At 44.5% G+C, this 21,013-nt stretch overlaps 1 protein-coding gene across 12 annotated transcripts in view; it reads left to right on the top strand.

Moving 5' to 3' along the window:
- CD99L2 (CD99 molecule like 2) overlaps positions 1–21,013 on the top strand; it is a 126,451-nt gene that overhangs the window by 1,550 nt on the left and 103,888 nt on the right. The window contains exon 1 of one of the 12 annotated variants that reach the window (XM_063635325.1): positions 13,561–15,582. The exons of 9 other annotated variants lie outside the window; for them this stretch is intronic. In XM_063635325.1, coding sequence (XP_063491395.1) covers positions 15,501–15,582 — 82 coding nt within the window. In that variant the 5' untranslated portion in view covers positions 13,561–15,500. Of the gene's footprint in view, positions 1–13,560; positions 15,583–21,013 lie in introns of those variants that run through there. 2 more of the 12 variants (XM_063635327.1, XM_063635324.1) reach the window with 2 other exon arrangements.

Genomic DNA, 21,013 nt, shown 5'->3' with positions numbered 1-21,013 from the left:
TTCACCATGTTAGCCAGGATGGTCTCAATGTCATGACCTCATGATCCACCTGTCTCAGCCTCCCAAAGTGCTGGGATTACAGGTGTGAGCCACCGCGCCCGGCCAACAGTTTTCTGGATCTTTTGTCCAAAATAAGATAATACGATTTTTGCATTGGCAATCTTCTCCAGGATCCTGGAGTCTCAGAGCTGCTGCGTCAAAATGACAAACACAAAGCAAGTGCCTCAGTTAGGCACCGCTTGGCTCTTCTTGAGCCCTGGAGTGGCATTTTGGGTAAGCCTGCTGAGAGCCACTTTATTCTTGGTCCTGGTCCTCAGTAGTGGGATGTGGCTGAGAAACCCTGGCAGACCTCAGAAAGCACGCAGCAGCAGCTCTGCATAATCTGAGAAATCGTTCCAGGCTCTAGCAAGTAGCAAGTAGAGGCTGGCTTTAGGCCCCCAGGAGTTTAAAGGGCGGTTAACAAGTTATCTTTGTTCTAATTACAGAGGGCTTTTCAGTCTGCTGTGTATTTTACTAGTTCCAAAAAGTCCTCTGAGGACAGGTATGCTGCCTGTATGTGCCTCCAGAAATGGGAAGCTGTTCTTTTGAGCAGCAAGGAGAAGACTGTCAGTGATGTGGATGGGTAGTAATCTTAACAGGAGCTTCATTTCTGGAACACCTATACGCCAGGCCCTCTGCCTCGCCACATTACCCTGACCTGTTGGCACTGTGACCCATATCACCTCTTGATGTCCATAGTGGCCCTTTTACATAGAGTCTTACAGGTAACTGGTTGGTAACCCACTTCTCAGATGAAAAATACGGGGCCCAGAGAGGTTTAGGAACTTAAGATAACGCTTAGCTGAATTGGATTTGAACTCAGGTTTATCTGCATAACCAGAGCAGAAGGCATGAACACAGATAACTTCAGGGATCACGCAGGTAATAGGAATGTGAGAAGTGGTCAAGAATAAGCATGAGGGGGCCGGGTGCAGCGGCTCATGCCTGTAATCTCAGCACTTTGAGAGACTGAGGTGGCCAGATTACTTGAGCTCAGGAGTTCGAGACCAGCCTGGGTAACATAACAAGAGCCCCATCTCTACAAAAAATACAAAAATTAGCCAGGCATGGTGGCATGCACCTGTAGTCCCAGCTACTCGGGAGGCTGAGGTGGGAGGATTGCTTGAGCCTGGGAGGCAGAGGTTGCAATGAGCCAAGATTGCACCACTGCACTTCAGCCTGGGTGACAGAGTGAGACCCTGTCTTAAAAACACACACACACACACACAAAACAAAAGAATAAAAGAATAAACTTGATGAGCATGTTGGCAAGCCACCAAGTGCCTGCTCCCTTAAAGAGAGGTCCAGCTTACACATGGAGTGTAGGCTTTAAAGCTGCTATGACTCTGTCCCATTTGCCTGACTGCTCAGTGCTACGGTTTCCTCATCTGTGAAACAGGGATAACAACACTATACCTCATGGGGTGGTTATTAGGATTAAATGAGTAGAAACGTATAAAGCATTTAGCATGGCACCTGGCTCCAAGTGAGCAAGACATTCCAAGCCACATTTAAAAAATACGTGATGCAAACCTTGAAAGGCATCATTTATACAAAATGTCCAGAATTGGCAAATCCATAGAGACAGAAAGTAGATTAGTGGTTGCCAGCAGCTGGGATGAAGGGGGATGGGGAGTGTCTGCTTAATGGGCAAGGGGTTTCCGTTTGGGATGAAGACAATGTTCTGGAACTAGATAGAGTTTATGATTGCAAAATATGTGAATGTACTAAAAACCATGAATTGTACACTTTAAAAAGGCTGAATTGTGGCCGGGCGCAGTGGCTCATGCCTGTAAACCCAGCTAGTTGGGAGGCTGAGGCGGATGGATCAGCTGAGGTTAGGAGTTTGATACCAGCCTGGCCAACATGGCGAGACCCTGTCTCTACTAAAAATACAAAAATTAGCCGGGCATGGTGGTACACGCTTGTAGTCCCAGCTACTCGGGAGGCTAAAGCATGAGAATCGCTTGAATCCTGGAGGCAGAGGCTGCAGTAGGCTTAGATCATGCCACTGCACTCCAGTCTGGGCGACAGAGCGAGACTCTGTCTCAAAACAAAAAAAAGGGCTGAGTTGTATGGGAACTGTATCTTCATTTAAAAATTCACTGTGTACTGACTTGTACACTTTAAAAGGGTGAATTGTATAGGAATTACATTGCCATTAAAAAAAAATTCACTGTATAGTCCAAGCAGAATAAGTGTGAGAAGTGGCAACATGTTACCCCTGGGTTGGGGTTGTTTTCAAGGTCCTTGAACTTGGTTTGGGGGGCGTAAGAGCAGAGTGCGCCCCGTGTCCTGGCAGTGCTGAGATGCCAGGCTGGGATCCAGGCAGAAGCCTCGTGGGCTGACTTGGGGTATTAGGCTGAGCCAGATGGGCCACAAAGCATCTGCAGAGTTGGCCTGGAGATACTTAACCCTGCCTGCCCGAGTTCAGGAATGGTCCGTGGAACAGTGGCATGAGAGGGAGAGGGAGAACTTCCCTTTCCTAGATGGCTCCAGGGTCGCCCTTATGGGCGCTAGTCAGTTGCTGCACTCGTCTGGCAGAAAATCTGGGGACTCTGCCTGTTAGTCTTACCTGCTTTGACTGGTTTTCAGCCTTTTCCTTGCTGTCATAGGTCACATCCCTATCCCTTCCATTATTTTGGACACAGGGTATCTCAAATGTGTTGTTTGTTTCTTTGTTTTTTTTTTTGAGATGGAGTCTTGCTCTGTTGCCCAGGCTGGAGTGCAATAGTGCGATCTCACTGCAACCTCCACCTCCCAGGTTCAAGCGATTCTCCTGCCTCAGCCTACTGAGTAGCTGGGATTACAGGAGTCCGCCATCACACCCGGCTAATTTTTTTGTATTTTTAGTAGAGACGGGGTTTCGCCATGTTGGCCACGTTGGCCAGGCTGGTCTCAAACTCCTGACCTCAGGTGTTCCACCTGCCGTGGCCTCCCAAAGTGCTGGGATTACAGGCATGAACCACCGCGCCCAGCCGGTGTTTGTTTTTAAACACGTGCACAGAAACCATCCAGGAGTCAGCATCAGTAGGCATTGAGGAAGGGCCTGAAGTTGCCTTCAGTGGAGATGATGCTGATTAGGCCCATTTTGGCTGCTCAGAAGGGAGTGTTGGAAGGAGCTGGGTTTCATTCTTGTGAGTTCAGGAGAGATACCTTCCAGATACATTGACTTTCCTGTTCTGTTCTTTTCCCCATCTGGTGTTTTGCTTTTTCTGCTATGTGTTCATTCTTAGGTGGGTTTTTTTTTTTTTCCTTCGAGATGGAGTTTCAGTCTTGTTGCCCAGGCTAGAGTGCAATGGCGCGATCTTGGCTCACTGCAACCTCTGCCTCCTGAGTTCAAGCAATTCTCCTGCCTCAGCCTCCCGAGTAGCTGGAACTACAGGCATGCGCCACCACACCCGGCTAATTTTGTATTTTTAGTAGAGACGGGGTTTCTCCATGTTGGTCAGGCTGGTCTCCAACTCTTGACCTCAGGTGATCCACCTGCCTCAGCCTCCCAAAGTGCTGGGATTACAGGTGTGAGCCACCTCGCCTGGCTCACTCTTAGGTTTTGTACTTTGCATGTTATTCCTCTTCTGCTTTTTGGTGCCTGGGAGGACTGGCTCAAGGGGTTCCTGTCCCCCAGTCCAGACTGGGCCCTCCCTGAGGCTAGGTGCACTGACTGGTGAATGTTGGTTTGCATGCAAAAGCTTAACGTCATCATAGACACCTATCAAGAACGGCTGGAAAATCTTTCATGTAGGCACGTGTTCCACATGGAGTGGGGTGGGAAGCTGCGGTAGAAAGAATAACAATGAGCCCCAAAGACATCCACATCCTGATCTCTGGAACCTGTGAATATGTTAGGCTCCATGGCAAGGGAAATTCAGTAAGGTAGCAGATGGAATTCAGGCTGCCAATCGGCTGACCTTAAAATAATATTATCCTGGATTATCCAGGTGGGCCCAACGTAATCGCCCGAGTCCTTTAAATACAGAAGAGGGAGGTAGAAGAGTCGGGGATTAGAGCCATGTCATATGCGAAGGACTCGCCCGGCCATTGCTGGCTTTGAAGATGGAGCAAGGGGCCAGGAGCCAAGGACCGCATAGCCTCTAGAAGCTGGAAAAGACAGGGAACAGATTTTTCTCTAAAGCCTCCAGAAGGAACACAGCCCTGCCCACACCTTGAGTTTAGCCCAATGAGACCTGGGGTGGACTTTTATCTCTAGAACTGTGAGATAATAAATGGGTATTGTTTTAAACTGTTGAATACAGTATATTTTGTTATAGCCAAAACAGGATGCTAGTAAGCTAAGAGTTAGATACTAGCATCCTCTTCCTTCTTTGGAAAACTAGTATGTGATATTTCCTTACATTGTTTCAGTTCGACCATTTTTAAATCAATCCCTAGAATGCTCTAAGTTCAGCATTTTAAAATAAATGTGCAGAAAATCGGGTTGTAGTGATGTTTTTGGTGCAGCAATGAATATTTAGAAGCATATCTGAGGGCCCAGGAAGGTAGCTGGATTTCTGGCGCTTGCGTTTCATTCCAAACTGCTTTACAAGGGGATGGGAATCTGCACTTCTGCTTGGAGCATGGCCCATGCTGCAGGCTACCTGCAGTGGGGGCCACTGGCTGTCTCCAGAGGCCTTTCCCACCCTTCTCCTCCAGTCCTGATGGCCGTGCTTGAAGCAGGATGCGGCCTGGGGCCAGCAGACAGAGGGTGTCTGATTTGTGCAGGCTGCACTTGCCCCTTCGCTGAGGACGAGGAGGAGTGTGTCCTTTCTCCTGGCTGCCCTTACCAGTGCTATGGCTTCAGCTAATCGTGTCGATTTCCTCTCTCTCAAGGTGGGGGCGGGGGTGTGGGGAGAGGACCAGACAGGAATGGGTGCACCTGAATCCCCCACTTCCACTTCAACCAGCGTTGTTTTTTGTTTGTTGGTTTGTTTTTTGAAAGCAAGTTTATTTTTATTTTATTTACATTATTATTATTTTTTGAGACAGAGTTTTGCTCGCCACCCAGGCTGGAGTGCAATGGCACAATTTTGGCTCACTGCAACCTCCGCCTCCCGGGTTCAAGTGATTCTTCTGCCTCAGCCTCCTGAGGAGCTGGGATTACAGGCACCTGCCACCTTGCCTAGCTAATTTTTGTATTTTCAGTAGAGACGGGGTTTCACCATGTTGGCCAGGCTGGTCTTGAACTCCTGACCTAAAGTGATCCACCTGCCATGGCCTCACAAAGTGCTGGGATTACAGGCATGAGCCACTGTGCCCAGCCTGAAAGCAAGTTTATTAAGAAAGTAAAAGAATGAAAGAATGGCTACTCCATAGGCAGAACAACTCCACTTCAACCAGTTTTGAGCTTTGTTTTTATTAGTTTTCTACCTCGGGCTTCTCACAAGATGTCAGAACGTTCTGCTGCTTTACAGCAGAAATATCTTTGGAAACTGCTGTAGTTGAATCCTACAGATATGACACCCCTGTTCAGTGAACATCTGTGTAGAGGAGAGGCTAGAAAACCTCAGCTGTCATTGTTAGGTGGTTGTATTTGGGATTATTTTCTAAATTAGAGGTGATACTCTCCACAGGAAGTATTACTGCAGTGTGGAATTTATTTCCACCAAAATAGTGCCCAGGCACAGCCGGGGCTCATTTTGACATTCTACTTTTGTTTTTTTTTTTTAATTGCTTCTTCAACTAGCCTGGGATGGTGGAACTATATTCGGTATTTCTTTCAGCCTAAGGACAATGTGGGGGAGAAAAAAACTGAGATGTGAATGGCACTTGAGATACTAACCCCAAGGAGGCCAGAGGACAAAGAAGCCCTTTGATGAAGCTCATACCAATCAGTGGCCTGGGGCACAGAGAGTGGATCTGAAGGGCAGATGGCAGGCAGCAGGCCTTATCCTGAATGAGCAGCCAGGACCCGTGTGGGGGCACTGTGGGTGAAACAGAGCAGGGTAAAACATGCACCTGCCCTCAAGGAGATTAAAGTCCAGACAGACCTGGAAGCAACTATACATAGTCACATGTATCTTAAAAGACACACAAGGATTCCATTATTGCTGTAGTGCTATCTGCCAAGAGGACACTTGCTCCCTTTCTCCCAGGTTGAAAGCTGTTGCTGTCGCCTATTGCTGCATAATGAACCTCCACACATTAGTGGCTTGAAACAACTGTTTTACTATGCTCTTAGACTCCATAGGTTGGGAATTAGGATAATGCAGCAAGGATGGCTGTCTCTGCTCTACTGTATCTAGGACCTCAGCTAGGAGGACTCAAATGGCTGGGGGCTAGAATCATCTGGAGGTTTTTTTAACTCACATATCTTAAAGGATGGGCTTAGCTGGGGCTGTCCACTGGAACACCCACATGTGGCCTCTCTGGTTTGAGCTTCCTTATAGCAAGGCAACTGTATTTGAACTTCTTACATAGCCCCTTGAGGTTCTAAGCATGAACATTCCAGTGGACAAGGTAGAAGACAGATGGGCCTAGAAACCTTTTAAAAATTGTGGTAAAATACACATAACATTTACCATTTTAACCATTTTAAAGCACATAGTTCAGTGGCATTAAATACATTTTTTTGTGTGATCATCACCATTCCCCCTCCCCTAACCCCTGGCACCCGCTCATCTGCTTCCTATCTGGATTTGCCCATTCTGGACATTTCATAGCAACGAAATCAGATAGTATTTGTTCTTTTGTGACTGGCTTATTTCACTTAGCATGATATTTTCTGGGTTCCTGCCTGTTGTAGCGTGGATCAGTACTCCATTTCTTCTTATGGTTGAATAGTATTCTATTGTATGGATAGACCGTGTTTTGCTTGTCCAGCCATCAGCTGATAGACATTTGGGTTGTTTCCACCCTTTGGCTATTGTGAGTAGTGCTGCTGTGGACATTTGTGCACAAGTCTTTGTTTGAACAACTGTTTTCAATTCTTTGGAATATATGCCTAGATCATGATCTTTTATGACTTGGCCTCAGAAGTCACCAGTGTGACTTTCATTGAATTCTATAGGTTATGAGTCAGTTGAGGGTAGTCTAGATTCAAAGTGAGAACATATATCCTACCTCTTAAGGGAAGAGTGTCAAAGAATTCTTAGCCATCATTTAAAACTGCCACACAAATCTCAGATTTCTGGGTCCTGCTGAAATATTGCTTCCTCCCTGGAGCATATCCCAGTTCTCCTAGTTGGGAGTAACTACTTTTAGCTCTATTGTGATAGCAACTTCTCTCACCTCTCTAGTTCTTTATGAAATAATCACCATGAGGTATATTTGTTAGTGTCCAGTTAGTAGCCTAGCTCCGTGTGTGTCTCTTCATTTTCTGTTCCTTCCTGTGATGCCATGCTGCTATTGTCAGCGGTCGGGTTCTCTCTCTCAGCAGGGGATGGATCAGCTGATTCTGAGAGCCCTTCAGCACTGATGTTCTGTGGGCTCCAAGTGATCTTATTTGTACAGGCTTTCTCCATGAGGGAGGCCTCCTTCTGACAGCACAGTGCCTACTGTGTAGCCTTGGAGGAGCTTGCTGAGTGTGGGTCTCAAGGAGTTTGGATTAACCCACAAGGTGGGGCAGCCTGGGGATTTGCCCTTCTTCACCTCAAAGAAGAGTCCCTGAGGGTTGAGCTTTATTTATTTATTTTATTTATTTATTTATTTATTTTTTTGGGGAACCAAGTTTCGCTCTTGTCGCCCAGGCTGAAGTGCAGTGGCGCACTCTCAGCTCACTGCAACCTCCGCCTCCCAGGCTCAAGCGATTCTCCTGCCTCAGCCTCCTGAGTAGCTGCGATTACAGGCATGCGCCACCACACCTGGCTAATTTTTGTATTAATAGTAGAGACACGGTTTCACCATATTGGCCAGGCTGATCTCCAACTCCTGACCTCAGTTGATCCACCCACCTTGGCCTCCCAAAGTGCTGGGATCACAGGCGTGAGCCACCACACCCGGCCTTTTTTTTTTTTTTTTAAGACAGGGTCTCACTCTGTCACCTAAGTTAGGGTGTGGTGGCACCATCATGGCTCAATGCTGCCTCAAGCCCTGGGCTCAGGGGATCCTCCCACCTCAGCCTCCCAGATAGCTGGGACCACAAACATGTGATACCATGCCCAGCTAATTTTTTTATTTATTTGTAGAGACAGAATCTCAAATTCCTGGGCTCAAGTGATCCTCCCGCCTCAGCCTCTCAAAGTGTTGAGATTACAAGCGTGAGCCACGGCGCCTGGCCTGAGCATTCTCCTAGATAAAGACTATTGAGCAGAGTTTCTCAACCATGGCACTGTTGACCTTTGGACCAGATAACTTTTCTGCAAGGGATAAGGTGGGTGGGTGTCCTGTGTGTTGGAGGATGTTCAGCAGCATCCTTGGCTTCTGCCCACTAGATTCGGGTAGTATACCCCTCCCTAGTCTTGTCAACCAAAAATAACTCCAGACATTGCCCAGTGTCCCCTAGGGGGTGGGGGGTGGCGAATCACCCCTTGTTGAGAACCACGACTGTAAAGACAGATACAGCCGTGCCTTGCTTAACAATGGAGAGATGTTCTGAGAAATGTCATGTGATCTCACTATGTGAACGTCATGGAGTGTACTTATATAAGCATAGATGGTATAGCCTACTACATGCCCCTAGGCTACAAACCTGTACAGCAATGTGACTGTACTGAATACTGTAGGCAGTTGTAATACAAAGGCAAGCATTCATGCATCTAAACATAGAAAAGCTAATGTGTTGTGCTAACATGTTATGATGGCTACCATGTCACTAAGCGATAAGAATAACTGGGGTTCCAATTGTAATCTTATGGGACCACCATCGTATATGCAGCCCATCATTTGGCTGAAATATATTGCTATATGGCCACATGACTATATATTCTTTGTAATATCGCTCTGTTTTCAGTATTGTTCATGAGTCACTAAAGTTTTCTGCTATGGTCACATTGCCCAGGACAGACATGTTGGAATAATCAGGTCTCAGCCAGTCTTGTGCATTGGTATCAGCTCAGACAGTTCTATTTTTTTCTTTCTTCTCTGCAGGGCAAGTTCTAAGCTCAGGCAACTCCAGGAACATACCTTAGACTCCTTGATGAGCTTTCAGGTCACCCTAGTGAGACCATATGCATGACCAATCTGTGTAGTTAGTTATTTTCGGCATAGATTTCCACAGATGGCTCGTCTCATCTCTTTCATGTTCACCCTTATTAGTTTCCATTTTAGATGGCGACCTTGTCTTTTTTAATGCATTTAATGATTTTCTGCGAACCAGTGAAAAAGAATAAACAGCAAAATGAGCCAAAAATTTGACCAGGCAATTCATATAGGTAGAAATCAAATTGGACAATAAACATATAAAAAGATGATCAGCCTCATTAGTAATCGGAGAGATGCAAATTAAACTATAATAAGATAACATTTCATACCCTCCGATAGACTAAAAATTGTAATAAAGTCTGACATACCAAATGTGTACACAATTACAAGAGTAATACGTACTCTTTGTAGTAAACATGGGAAATGTGGAGAAGTGTAGAGAAAACACAAACCTCGTTACCTAGGGATAAGCACTGTTAGCATGTTAGAATACAGTATGCCAATAATTTTTTCTATGCTGAAATATGTATTTCACATTATTGGCATCAAACTGTATATAGTTTTCACCCGTATTGTGAAATATAACAGATATAGAAAAACATGAAAAGCCTATATGTACAGTTTTGTTTTTTTTTCTGTAGAAGTGGAGTCTCACTGTGTTTCCCAGGCTTGTCTAAATTCCTGGCCTCAAGCAATATTCCTGTCTCAGCCATATATGTACAGTTTAACAAAAATGTATAAAATGAAAACCTGTGTCACCACCGACCAGGTTGAGAAATAGAATGTTGACAACACTTGTACAGACCCCTGTGTGCCCCTCCCAGTCACAGCCCCCTCCCTCCCTGTAGAGGTAGCCACTACCGACTTTTGTGCGGTCATTTTCTGCCTTTACTTTATACTCTGCCACCTATGTATGCAGCCATAAATCATATAGTTTTGTTTTACCTGTCTTCTAACCTTGTAGAAATGGGATTACACCATGTGTAATCTGTTTTGTCTTTCCCCCAACATTATTGTCGATCTGTTGTGTGTCGCTGTAGTTCATTTGTTTTCGTTGCTATATGTTATTCCACTGTTTGACTATATCACAAGTTGTTTTTTAATCCATTCTCTTATTAATGAACATTTGGATAATTTCCAGTTTGGGGCCATTTTAAGTAGTACTGCCAGGAGCATTCTTAGGCAGATGTGCAAAAGTTTCTCTAGGGCAGATGTTCTCACACTGTGCTCTGAGGACCCTTGTGGGGGCCTATGAGACTTCTTCAGGGGGTCTACGAGGTCCACCTACATTTATTGATTGATTAATTGGTTGATTGAGATGGAGTCTCACTCTGCTGCCCAGGCTGGAGTGCAGTGGTACATTCTCAGCTCACTGCAACCTCCACCTCCTGGGCTTAAGCGATTGATCCTCCCCCCTCAGCCTCCCCAGTCGCTGGGACCACAGGTGCATGCCAGCATGCCTGGCTAATTTTTTGTATTTTTGGTAGAGATGGGGTTACACCATGTTACCCAGGCTAGTCTTGAACTCCAAGCTCAAGCAATCCACCCACCTCAGCTTCCCAAACTGCGGGGATTACAGGTGTGAGACACTGTGCCCAGCCCAACTACTTATATTTAATACTAGGATGTTAACTGCCTTTTCCATTCTCCTCTCATGAGTATGCAGTGGCATTTTTTAGAGGCTATGTGACATGCAGTATCATTACCCTGATGGCTAGTGGAGTGTGTGCTTGTGTCTTATGGTTTAAAAATGCCTGTTTTAATTTCTAATATGATAAATATCAGTAGCAGTCACTGATATAAATAAAAGCTCTTTGAGATCCTCAATAATTTTGAGTATATTTAAAATCTTTCAGGCCAAAAAGTTTGAACATTGCTTCTCTAGGGTTATACCTAGAAGTGAATTTCCTGAGTTATGCAGTATTTGGAACTTGAGTTTCATGAGGTGGTACTAAACTGTCTTCCAAAATGGTTGTACCAATTTATATTCCTACCAGCAGTGTAAAAAAGTTGCTGTTGTGCCAGCCTCACCAACGCTTGGTATTGTCAGACTTGACTATGATATTTAGCCTACTGGGGCTTTTTATATTATTGTAATGGTTTCATTTGCATCTTTCTGGTTACTAATGAGGTTGAACATGTTTTCCTATGTTTATCTTCCAGTTTGGTTTCCTCTTTTATGAATTGCCTGGTTGTCTTTGGCTCATTTTCCTGTTTATTCTTTTTCTACTGATACTCACTCATGATTCTTTATTTCCTCGTGTGCTTGATGGTTTATTTATTTATTTATTTATTTTGGCTATGTACTGCTTATTGTAATTGAAATATATATCTGGGGAATCTTCGAAGTCTAGGGTAAATTTGCCTTCTTCTAGAGAAGAGTTTATGTTTGGTTTTTGTCAGGTGCCTTGTGTGATTAGTCTGGGACTACCTTAAACAAAGTTTCTACCATTTTCGCTTTGTTTTGCCATCATCAAGGCAGCCTTTCTTGCAGTCCTCTGGGGGTGGAATTTGGGAGGGGCATATTTGTTTCTGAGTCGCCCTTGCCCCAAGGGTGTAACACGTTGGGGTCCCAGCTTAATATGAGAAGAATTTTCTGTTACATTCCTTTAATGGTCATGGGCCTGCTCTTCAGTACCCTTTGCCTGCCTTGGAAGATTGTCAAAACCAAAGTCGAAATTTGTCCAGATTGGCAGATGACCTCAGAGCCTGTGGCTGCATGTGCATGGACTCCTACCTCCCTGGATTTTCTACTGTCTTTTAGGGGTTGTCATGTTTTTTTTGTTTGTTTGTTTTGTTTTTGTTTTCGTTTTTGAGATGGAGTTTTGCTCTTGTTGCCCAGGCTGGAGTGCAATGGCGTGATCTTGGCTCACTGCAACCTCCGCCTCCCGGCTTCAAGCGATTCTCCTGCCTTAGCCTCCCGAGTAGCTGGGATTACAGGCATGCACCACCACGCCCAGCTAATTTTGTATTTTTAGTAGAGATGGGGTTTCTCCATGTTGGTCAGGCTGGTCTCGAACTCCCAACCTCAGGTGATCCGCCTGCCTCGGCCTCCCAAAGTGCTAGGATTACAGGCGTGAGCCACCATGCCCGGCCTGTCATGGTTGTTTTTTTTACCAACTTGTCAGTTCTTCAACACTTCTAAACGTTTTAAAATGATATTTTAGAATCAACCACTTTAGTTGTTTGTAATGGGAAGATTGGTCCAAATAAGCTATTTTGCCATTACTAGAAACACAAATTGATATATCTTTATTTTGCTTATATAACCTTATATTGTGAGTATCTTATGTATTATAGTTAAAACATGTTTTGAATATAATTTTTTTTTATTTTTTGAGATGGAGTCTGGCTCTGTTGCCCAGGCTGGAGTGCAGTGCCATAGTCTTGGCTGACTGCAACTTCCGCCTCCCGGGTTCAAGTGATTTCTGGCGAATTTTTAGTATTTTTAATAGAGACAGGGTTTCACCATGTTGGCCAGGCTGGTCTCGAACTCCTGACCTCAAGTGATCAGCCTGCCTCGGCCTCCCAAAGTGCTGGGATTACAGGGGTGAGCCACTGCATCCAGCCTGAATATAATTTTTGATGAATATTTAGGTTGACTCTAGGTCTTTGCTGTTATAAATGACATTTCATTAAATATCTTTGTGCATAATATTTGGATGAACATTATTTCTAGTTACAGGGTGGGAGGGAGAGGCAGGAGAGAGAGGGTCTAAACCTTAGTGCTCAGTCAATGTTAACTCTTGTCACTCTTATTACACGTACACATGGGATAGCTGAAGGGCACATGGAGCCATCCTGCCTAATGGCCTTGGTCTTTTCCCTAGAGGAGGAGACAAGGTCTTGTGCTGAGTATATGAGGAGCCAGGTAGAGAGTTAAGATTGGAAAGAGTAGGCCGGGTGCGGTGGCTCACGCCTGTAATCTCAGCGCTTTGGGAAGCCGAGGCGGGCGGATCACAAGGTCAAGAGATCAAGACCATCCTGGCCAACATGGTGAAACCTGGTCTCTATTAAAAGTATAAAAATTAGCTGGGCATGGTGGCGGGCACCTGTAGTCCCAGCTACTCGGGAGGCTGAGGCAGGAGAATCGCTTGAACCTGGGAGGCGGAGGTTACAGTGAGCTGAGATCACGCCATTGCACTCCAGCCTGGGTGACAGAGCGAGACGCCGTCTCAAAAAAAAAAAAAAAAAAAGATTGGAAAGAGTACTGTCAGGGACAAGGGGAGCCAATTAAGGAAATGTGGATTGCCAGGGTACCCCAAGGGCCTGGCTTGCCTCAAACACCCTGAGCTGGCACCTGTGCTGGTGCTAATCAGGACAGTGATACAAGACTTTCTCCTGCAATGTGGCCCCACCCCAGAATACAGCAAGGCTGCTGGTGGCAAGATCACCATTCCTGGTCAGTTCCCTCCAAGAACTGTTAATTGAGTGCTGTGTATGCACCAGGCATCTTGCTTGGTGCTGGACCAATGGTGATGCAGGCACTGGCTGTTTCAAGGAGCTCCTGGTCCAGTGGGGTTGGGGGAGTGGATTCTCTTTTCAAAGTTGAGGATTGGCAGGGCAGGGGCAGAGCATTGTGACAGGTATTGCTGGCTCTGGCTACAATCTCTGCGATGACCTAGCTGGGACTGTGCCAGGTGGCAAAGGAGGTAGAGCCCATTGAAGGTTCGAGGAGGACCAGAAAGGATTGCTGAGGGTGTCCTGGCAGGCTCTGCAGGCCTGCTGGGGTATAGGTTGGGCCACGATTGGGAAGATAGAGCCAAGGCCACAGAGTGGGATTTCCAAGGCAGGGCAGTTTCTTGTCCAGTGTGGGATGAAGTGAAATGAGAGCATGAAGGACACTGGAGAGGAGGAAGGAGGTCAAGGGACCAAGAGCAGGATGACTCGGGGTGGAGAGAGAACCCAGCCACAGCCAGGCAGCTCCCTCTCACTCGCTCTAGCTCCCTATCGCTAGGAGGGAGGGTACTGGAAGTCAGGAGAGGACAGCCTCAGGAAGCAGGTCAACAGCCAGGTGACTGCAGCCCTCAAGCATTGAAGTACTGACAAGATTCTAAGAACAACCATGACAGAACCTAGGAGACGGGAAATTCAGAGAGGTAACTAGAGTGAGGGTGGGTTTCTTGGAAGGCCCCAATCTTCTCCCTATAAGAGAAAATAGTGGTAGAAAGTCACAAAGAGACTTGCCCCAAGTCACAGATGCGTCCTTTATATCCACTGCCTCTAAACTACAGAAGGCTTTTTTGTGTAGAGGATTAATTTCCTTTCTCCTCCCACATGTTAAAACAGTTCCATTTTCTTTCACACACCATATGATTTACCTGTTAAAATACACAGCCCGGTGGTTTCTAGTATATTCAAAGCTGTGCAACCATCACTCTCATTATCTAATTTTAGAACATTTTATTACCCTAAAAAGAAACCCCTTACCAGCCCCTCCCATTCCCCACCTTCCCCCTGGCCCTCAGCAGCTACTAATCTGCTTTCAGCCTCTATGGATTTCCCTGTTCTGGGCATTCATATAAATGGAATGATATAATATCTGGCCTTTTGTGTCTGGCTTCTTTTACTTAGCATGATATTGTCAAGGTCCATCCACGTTGTAGCATGGATCAGATATTCATTCCTTTTTATGGTCAAATAGTATTCCATTTTATGGGTAGACCACATGGTGTTTATCTGTTCCCCAGCTGATGGACATTCAGGTTGTTTCTACTTTGCAGCTGCTATGAATAGTGCTGCTGTGAACAGTTATGTACAGGTGTTTGTGTGGACTTAGGTTTTTAATTCTCTTGGGTGGAGTTGTGAAGTCATATGGTAATGCTATGTTTAACTTTGTAAGGGACCGTCAGACTATTTTACAAAGTTGCTGTGTCATTTTACAATCCCACCAGGAGTGTAGGAAGGTTCCAGTTTCTCTATGTCCTTGCCAACACTTGTTATTTTCTGTTTCATTTTTATTTTAGTCATCCTGGTAGGTGTGAAGTGGTAACTCATGATGGGTTTGGGTTTGATTTGCATTTCCCTAGTGACTAATGAAGTTGGGTGTCTTTTTTTTTTTTTTTTTTGGAGACAGGGTGTTGCTCTGTCACCCAGGCTGGAGTGCAGTGGCACCATCAAGGCTCACTGCAGCCTCCACCTCCCAGGCTCAACCAATCTTCCCACCTTAGCCTCCTGAGTAGCTGGGGCTACAGGTGTGTACCACCATGCCCAGCTTTTTTTTTTTTAGTTTTTGTAGAGACAGGGTTTCGCCATGTTGCCCAGGCTGGTCTTGGAACTCCTGGGCTCAATTGATCCTTCTGCCTTGGCCTCCCAAAGTGCTGGGATTACAAGTGTGAGCCACCACACCTGGCTTGGGCATCCTTTTATGTGCTCATTAGATCATGTGTTCTGGAGTAAAATTCCGTTTAAGGCAAAGGGCACTAAACCGGGAACCAGGAGGCCCTGGCCCTACCCTGAATCACAGTGAGTCCTTCATGTTTCTTGTTAGACTTATCTGTTGCCAGATGCTTTATGGTATATCATTCCTTTATAAATGCATCTTACCATTCTCATCTTCCTACTTGAGGGCGGGGACCTTATTGATAAAATTCAACACTTCTGCTCTATGTTTTCAATTGCCACCTTCTCCCTTTTCTTAATTCTTTCCACTCACCTAAAAAGCTATAGTTTTCCTTCATCCTGCAACATCTCTCTTTCCTCTGCCTCCCTTTTAATAAGCTAGTATCTTATCTCCTTTCTCCTTCAGGTGTCCACTCCCTGCCTTTCTACCTCATCTGCCTTCGATTCTCAGTCACACTGGAGTGTGACTTCTGTCATCTGCCCCTCTTGTCTACTGAAAGGTTTCTCTAAGGCCACCAGGGTACCTGTATTTTTTAGGTTGATTATTGAAGTAGCAGATCCCAAATCATTGATACCAGTGACCTCTCTGAGGAGTGGAATTGGAAGGAAGGGGTGACCTCACTCCTTGCTGTAGAGTTGTTATTTGGGAGGATGTATATAAGAAAGTCCTTGAATTAGCTTGGTAGAGAGCAGGCAATGGTAGCAGTGTGGCATAGAACTGCTTATTTAGAGTTGGTAGCAGGAAATGTCTACATTAGTGATATCCAAATGATGGACCCCAATGACCTTTGAATTGACATTGGAGTCAAGCATTGTATGTAAACAGTCAATGACGTTGCTGGGTCATAAGTGTACTGCAATTTAAAAAATGTATTTAAATGTTGCTTTGATTAATAAATTGCAGAAATTTTAGAATCTGATAGGGGCAGGCCTTTAAAAAATTACTCTTGTTTTGAAATTTATTTTCCCATGCATTTTATTCACATATATACTTTAGAGTCAAGTTTTTAAAAAAAGTCCATTGGGATTTTGATTGGAGTTGCATTGACTAGGTGAGAGTCTTAGGAAAATCAACCTTTTTTTCCTTTTTTTTTCCCCTTCTCTTTCTTTCTTTCTTTCTTTTTTCTTTCTTTCCTTTCCTTCCTTCCTTCCTTCCTTCCTTTCTTTCTTTCTTTTCTTTTCTTTCTTTCATAGTATTAAGTTTTCCTATTCAAATTCAAGGTCTCTCTCTATTTAGTTCTGTTGTCTTTGTGTTTTATGACTTTTTTCAAGTTTATTTTTCATATTGCTTGTTAGACTTATTCTCAAGTGCTCTATAGTATATATTCCTGTTGTGAATGGGACATTTTTCCCCCACGATGTTTTCTTTCCCCCCCCTTTTTTTTAGACAGAGTTTTGCCCTTGTTGCCCAGGCTGGAGTGCAGTGGTATGGTCTTGGCTCACTGCAACCTCTGCCTCCCTGGTTCAAGTGATTATCCTGTCTCAGCCTCCTGAGTAGCTGGGATTACAGGCACATGCCACCATGCCCGGCTAATTTTTGTATTTTTAGTAGAGACGGGGTTTCACCATGTTGGCCAGGCTGGTCTTGAACTCCTGACCTCAGGTGATCCGCCCGCCTTGGCCTCCCAAAGTGCTGGGATTACAAGTATGAGCCACTACGCCTGGCCCCCTACTATGTTTTCTAAGTGATGATTGTTGGTGTCCGAGAAAGCTGCTGGTGTGTGTGTGTGTGTGTGTGTATGTGTTTGAGATAAGGTCTTACTCTGTTGCCCAGGCTGGAGTGCCTAGCATTCTTGGTTAGCCACTTTACCTAACAATCATTTTATTTTTATTTCTCCTAGTTTTAGTGTTTTGTATATTTTTAGTGTTGTTTTCTTTTTTTGAGACATGGACTCACTGTTGCCCAGGCTGGAATGCAGTGGTGCGATCACAGCTCACTGCAGCCTCAAACTCCTGGCCTCAAGCAGTTCTCCTGCCGTAGCCTCCTGAGTAGCTGGGATTACAGGCACATGCCACCACACTTGGCTAATTTTTAAATTTTATGTAGAAACGGGCTCTTGTTATGCCCAGGCTGGTCTTAAACTCCTGGCCTCAAGTGATCCTCTTGCCTCCGTCTTTATAAGTGCTGGGATTATAGGTATGAGCCACCATGCCTGGCCTTTCCTAGTTTTGCTCTTGATTCTGTTGGCATTTCCAGGTATATAACCATATTATCTGCAAATAGTGATGACTTTGCCTCTTCCAATATTTTTCCCTTTATAATCTCTTATCTGGTTCTCTTATTTGATTCTACTGGCTATTAAATAATAGTGGTGCTAATAGTCTCTTTGCTTGTTCTTGACTTTGGTTTTTGATATGTATTTTTATCACATTAAGGATAAATCCTGACTCCTATTTTTACTAAGGATTTGTCTTTTTAAAAAATCAGAATTGGATGCCAAATTTTATCAAGTGGTCTTTTGGTGTCTCCCAAGGTCTGTCTGCTTCTATTTAACCTGTTAATGTAGTAAATTCTATCAATAGTTTTTCTGTATATTTATGACTTTTTTTTTTTTTTTTTTTTTTTTTTTTTTTTTTTTTTTTTTAGAGACAGGGTCTTGCTATGTTGTCCAGGCTGGTTTTGATCACCTGGGCTCAAGCAATCCTCCTGCATTGGCCTCCCAAAGTACCGGGAATATAGTCATGAGCCACCATGCCTGACCTAGATATGATTTTTATATCAGTATTTAAAAGTGAGATTAGACTGTAGTATAGTTTTTCTGTACCACCTTTTCCAGCTGTTACTAAAAGAAATGGGCAGTTTTTCTTATTTCTCTGCTCTGGAAAATTGGAACAGGAGAGAAATGATCTGTCTGTCTTTCGAGGACTAGCATAATTCTTTTGTGGACTGAGCCTAGGTTGATTCTTTTAGAGGGGTAATTCAAAGACAACTTTCCTGTTCTTCCCCGTGGCATTTTCTCTGTTTAGATTTTTGTCTTTCTTCCTGACTAAATTTTGAAAATGTATATATTTCTGTGATGATAACCATTTCATCTAGTTGAATATAAGTTCCATAAAGGCAGGATTTAAAACATCTGTTTTGTTCACTGTTGTATTCCCAGGACCTAGAACAGGATAAGGCACATGCTAGGTGTTTGTAGATATTTGTCAAATGAATGAAAGAGGTAATCAATGAATAAAGCTATATTTTTCCCATTCATGAGAATGGAGCTGTATAAAGCTTTGTCTTACCATTATTTTGATTTGTTTTGTATTAGTAGTTACTATTTTCTCATTGCTAATTTATGTCAGCCCTTTTTTTCCTTGATTAGATTAGTGAGGTGATCTCTTTTGGTGAACATTTTTAAAAGAAACTAGGCAGAAGGAGCAAGTCACCTATTAGAAGAAAAGAACTCAGGTTCACTTCACCCTTCTTCATGACAATATTTGATGCCAGAAGAAATTCAGATAATGCCTCTACTAACTTAGAGGGCAAAAATGTGTGATCTAAGTTGTCATTCTCATGGAGAGGCAACACAAAAGCATTCTGAAAAATGTAAGGCTTCCTGTACACACATGTTCATAACAGCTTTATTCCTAATTGCCAAACACTGGAATCAGCCCACATGTCTCATACCATGGAATACAACTCAGTAATAAAAAAGAACAAACTATTGACACCACAACAACCTGGATGGATCTCAAATGCATCATGCCACATGAACAAAGGCAGTCTTAGAAGAATTCTGTATTAGTCTGTTTTCATGCTGCTGATAAAGACATACCTGAGACTGGGCAATTTACAAAAGAAAGGTTTAATGGACTTATAGTTCCACGTGGCTGGGGAGGCCTCACAATCATGGCAGAAGGCAAGGAGGAGCAAGTCACATCTTACATGGATGGTGGCAGGCAAAGAGAGAGTTTGTGCAGGGAAATTCTTTCTCATAAAACTGTCAGATCTTGTGAGACTTATTCACCATCATGAGAACAGCACAGAAAAGACCTGCCCCAATGATTCAGTTACCCCCCACCGGGTCCCTCCCACATCACATGGGAATTCAAGATGATATTTGGGTGGGGACACAGCTAAACCATATCAAACACGTACTGCATGATTCTAATGTGACATTCTTGGAGTAACACTATTATAGAGACGGAGAACAGAGTAGTGGTTGTCAAGGGTTAGGGACAGGTGTGGGGGAAAGAGGAGGTGGGAGAGAGGTAGGTACTCTTATAAAAGGGCAGTACAGGGGATCCTTGTGGGGATTAAACTGTTCTTTATCTTGACTGTGGTGGTGGTTACATGACTCACTCATGTGATAAAGTTGTATAGAACTTAATGAACACACACAAATGAGTGCAAGTAAAACTGGGGAAATTCTGAAGAAGATGTGTGGTTATATCAATGTCAGCATCTTGATTGTGATAGTGTACTATAATTTTGCATAGTGTGATATTTGGGTAAAGTAAACTGAGCTAAGTGTACAAGGGATCTCTTTGTATTATTTCTTATACCTGTCTGTGAATCTGTAATTATCTCAATAAAAATTTCAATTAAATAATGTAATGCTTTAGGAATTACATGTCACTCAGCAACCCTCCTGGAGACATCTACTTAATAGTATAACACAGCCAAGCAAGAGGGTTGTACTCAGAAAAGGGGAGGCCAAGGGAGGAAAGAGGTGGCAGTAAACACTGAAGTATTTAAACAGATCTCAAGGTAATTGATCAGATAGAGAGAGATGCCTGGCAGGAAGGCCTGAGTTCAGAGCTTGGGAGCCACTCTGAGTGTGGGGACCTAGTTTGTGGAGGGGAGCTAAAATAAAAACTAAAATCATAGGAACAGGTGGAATCACTCTGGGAGGATGGGGGAACATGAAAGATTTCTGTCTTTCTGGGGAACACCGAAATTGAAGAGCTAGACAGAGCCAGATCAGTGAAGGCCACCAAGTAGGAACGATGAGTGAGATAGGACAAGATTCAGAGGAGGAAAATGTTGCAGAGGTTCAGGACATTCAGGACAAAGTGTTTCAAGGAAGGTTGCCCAGTGACGTCAAAGCCAGTAGAGGAGTCAAAAGAATGAGGCCTCAAGCCTGCCAGGCGCAAACCTGGGTGTGGCATTTCCCCTGAAGGCTCCCTCTCCTGCGATACTCCCCCTGCCCCCCGCCCCCATTTGGTGGATGGCGCCATCCTTCTAGCCTGTATGCTAGGGGACACATGTAGGTCATTTCACAACCCTCTCACTCCTGCAGCCCCTCTGAACACTTCCCACTGGCCTTTCTCACCTGCCTTCCTCTTTTCCTGGGGCCGTTCCTTGCCACACACTCTGTTCCCACTCTCCCAATTTCTTCTTCCTCACTAGCATCTTCCTGTTCTGAGAATGATGGGCTACTAAACCACTAAGACCTGACTCGGGAGGTTTCCTCTGCCTGAAGGCCATCTCCGTCTGCTCCCAGAGAATGGCTGCTCATGTCTCTGAGCCTAGCTCCAATGCTACCTACTCCCTAAAAGCCTGCAGGCAGAGCTAGTCGCTGCTGCTGGCATCGGGTAGCACCTCATGTGTGAAGCTCTCACA

The sequence above is a fragment of the Symphalangus syndactylus genome, chromosome X, assembly GCF_028878055.3.
Source record: "Symphalangus syndactylus isolate Jambi chromosome X, NHGRI_mSymSyn1-v2.1_pri, whole genome shotgun sequence".
Lineage (NCBI taxonomy): Eukaryota > Metazoa > Chordata > Mammalia > Primates > Hylobatidae > Symphalangus > Symphalangus syndactylus.
This window is presented reverse-complemented; position numbering and strand designations above follow the sequence as displayed.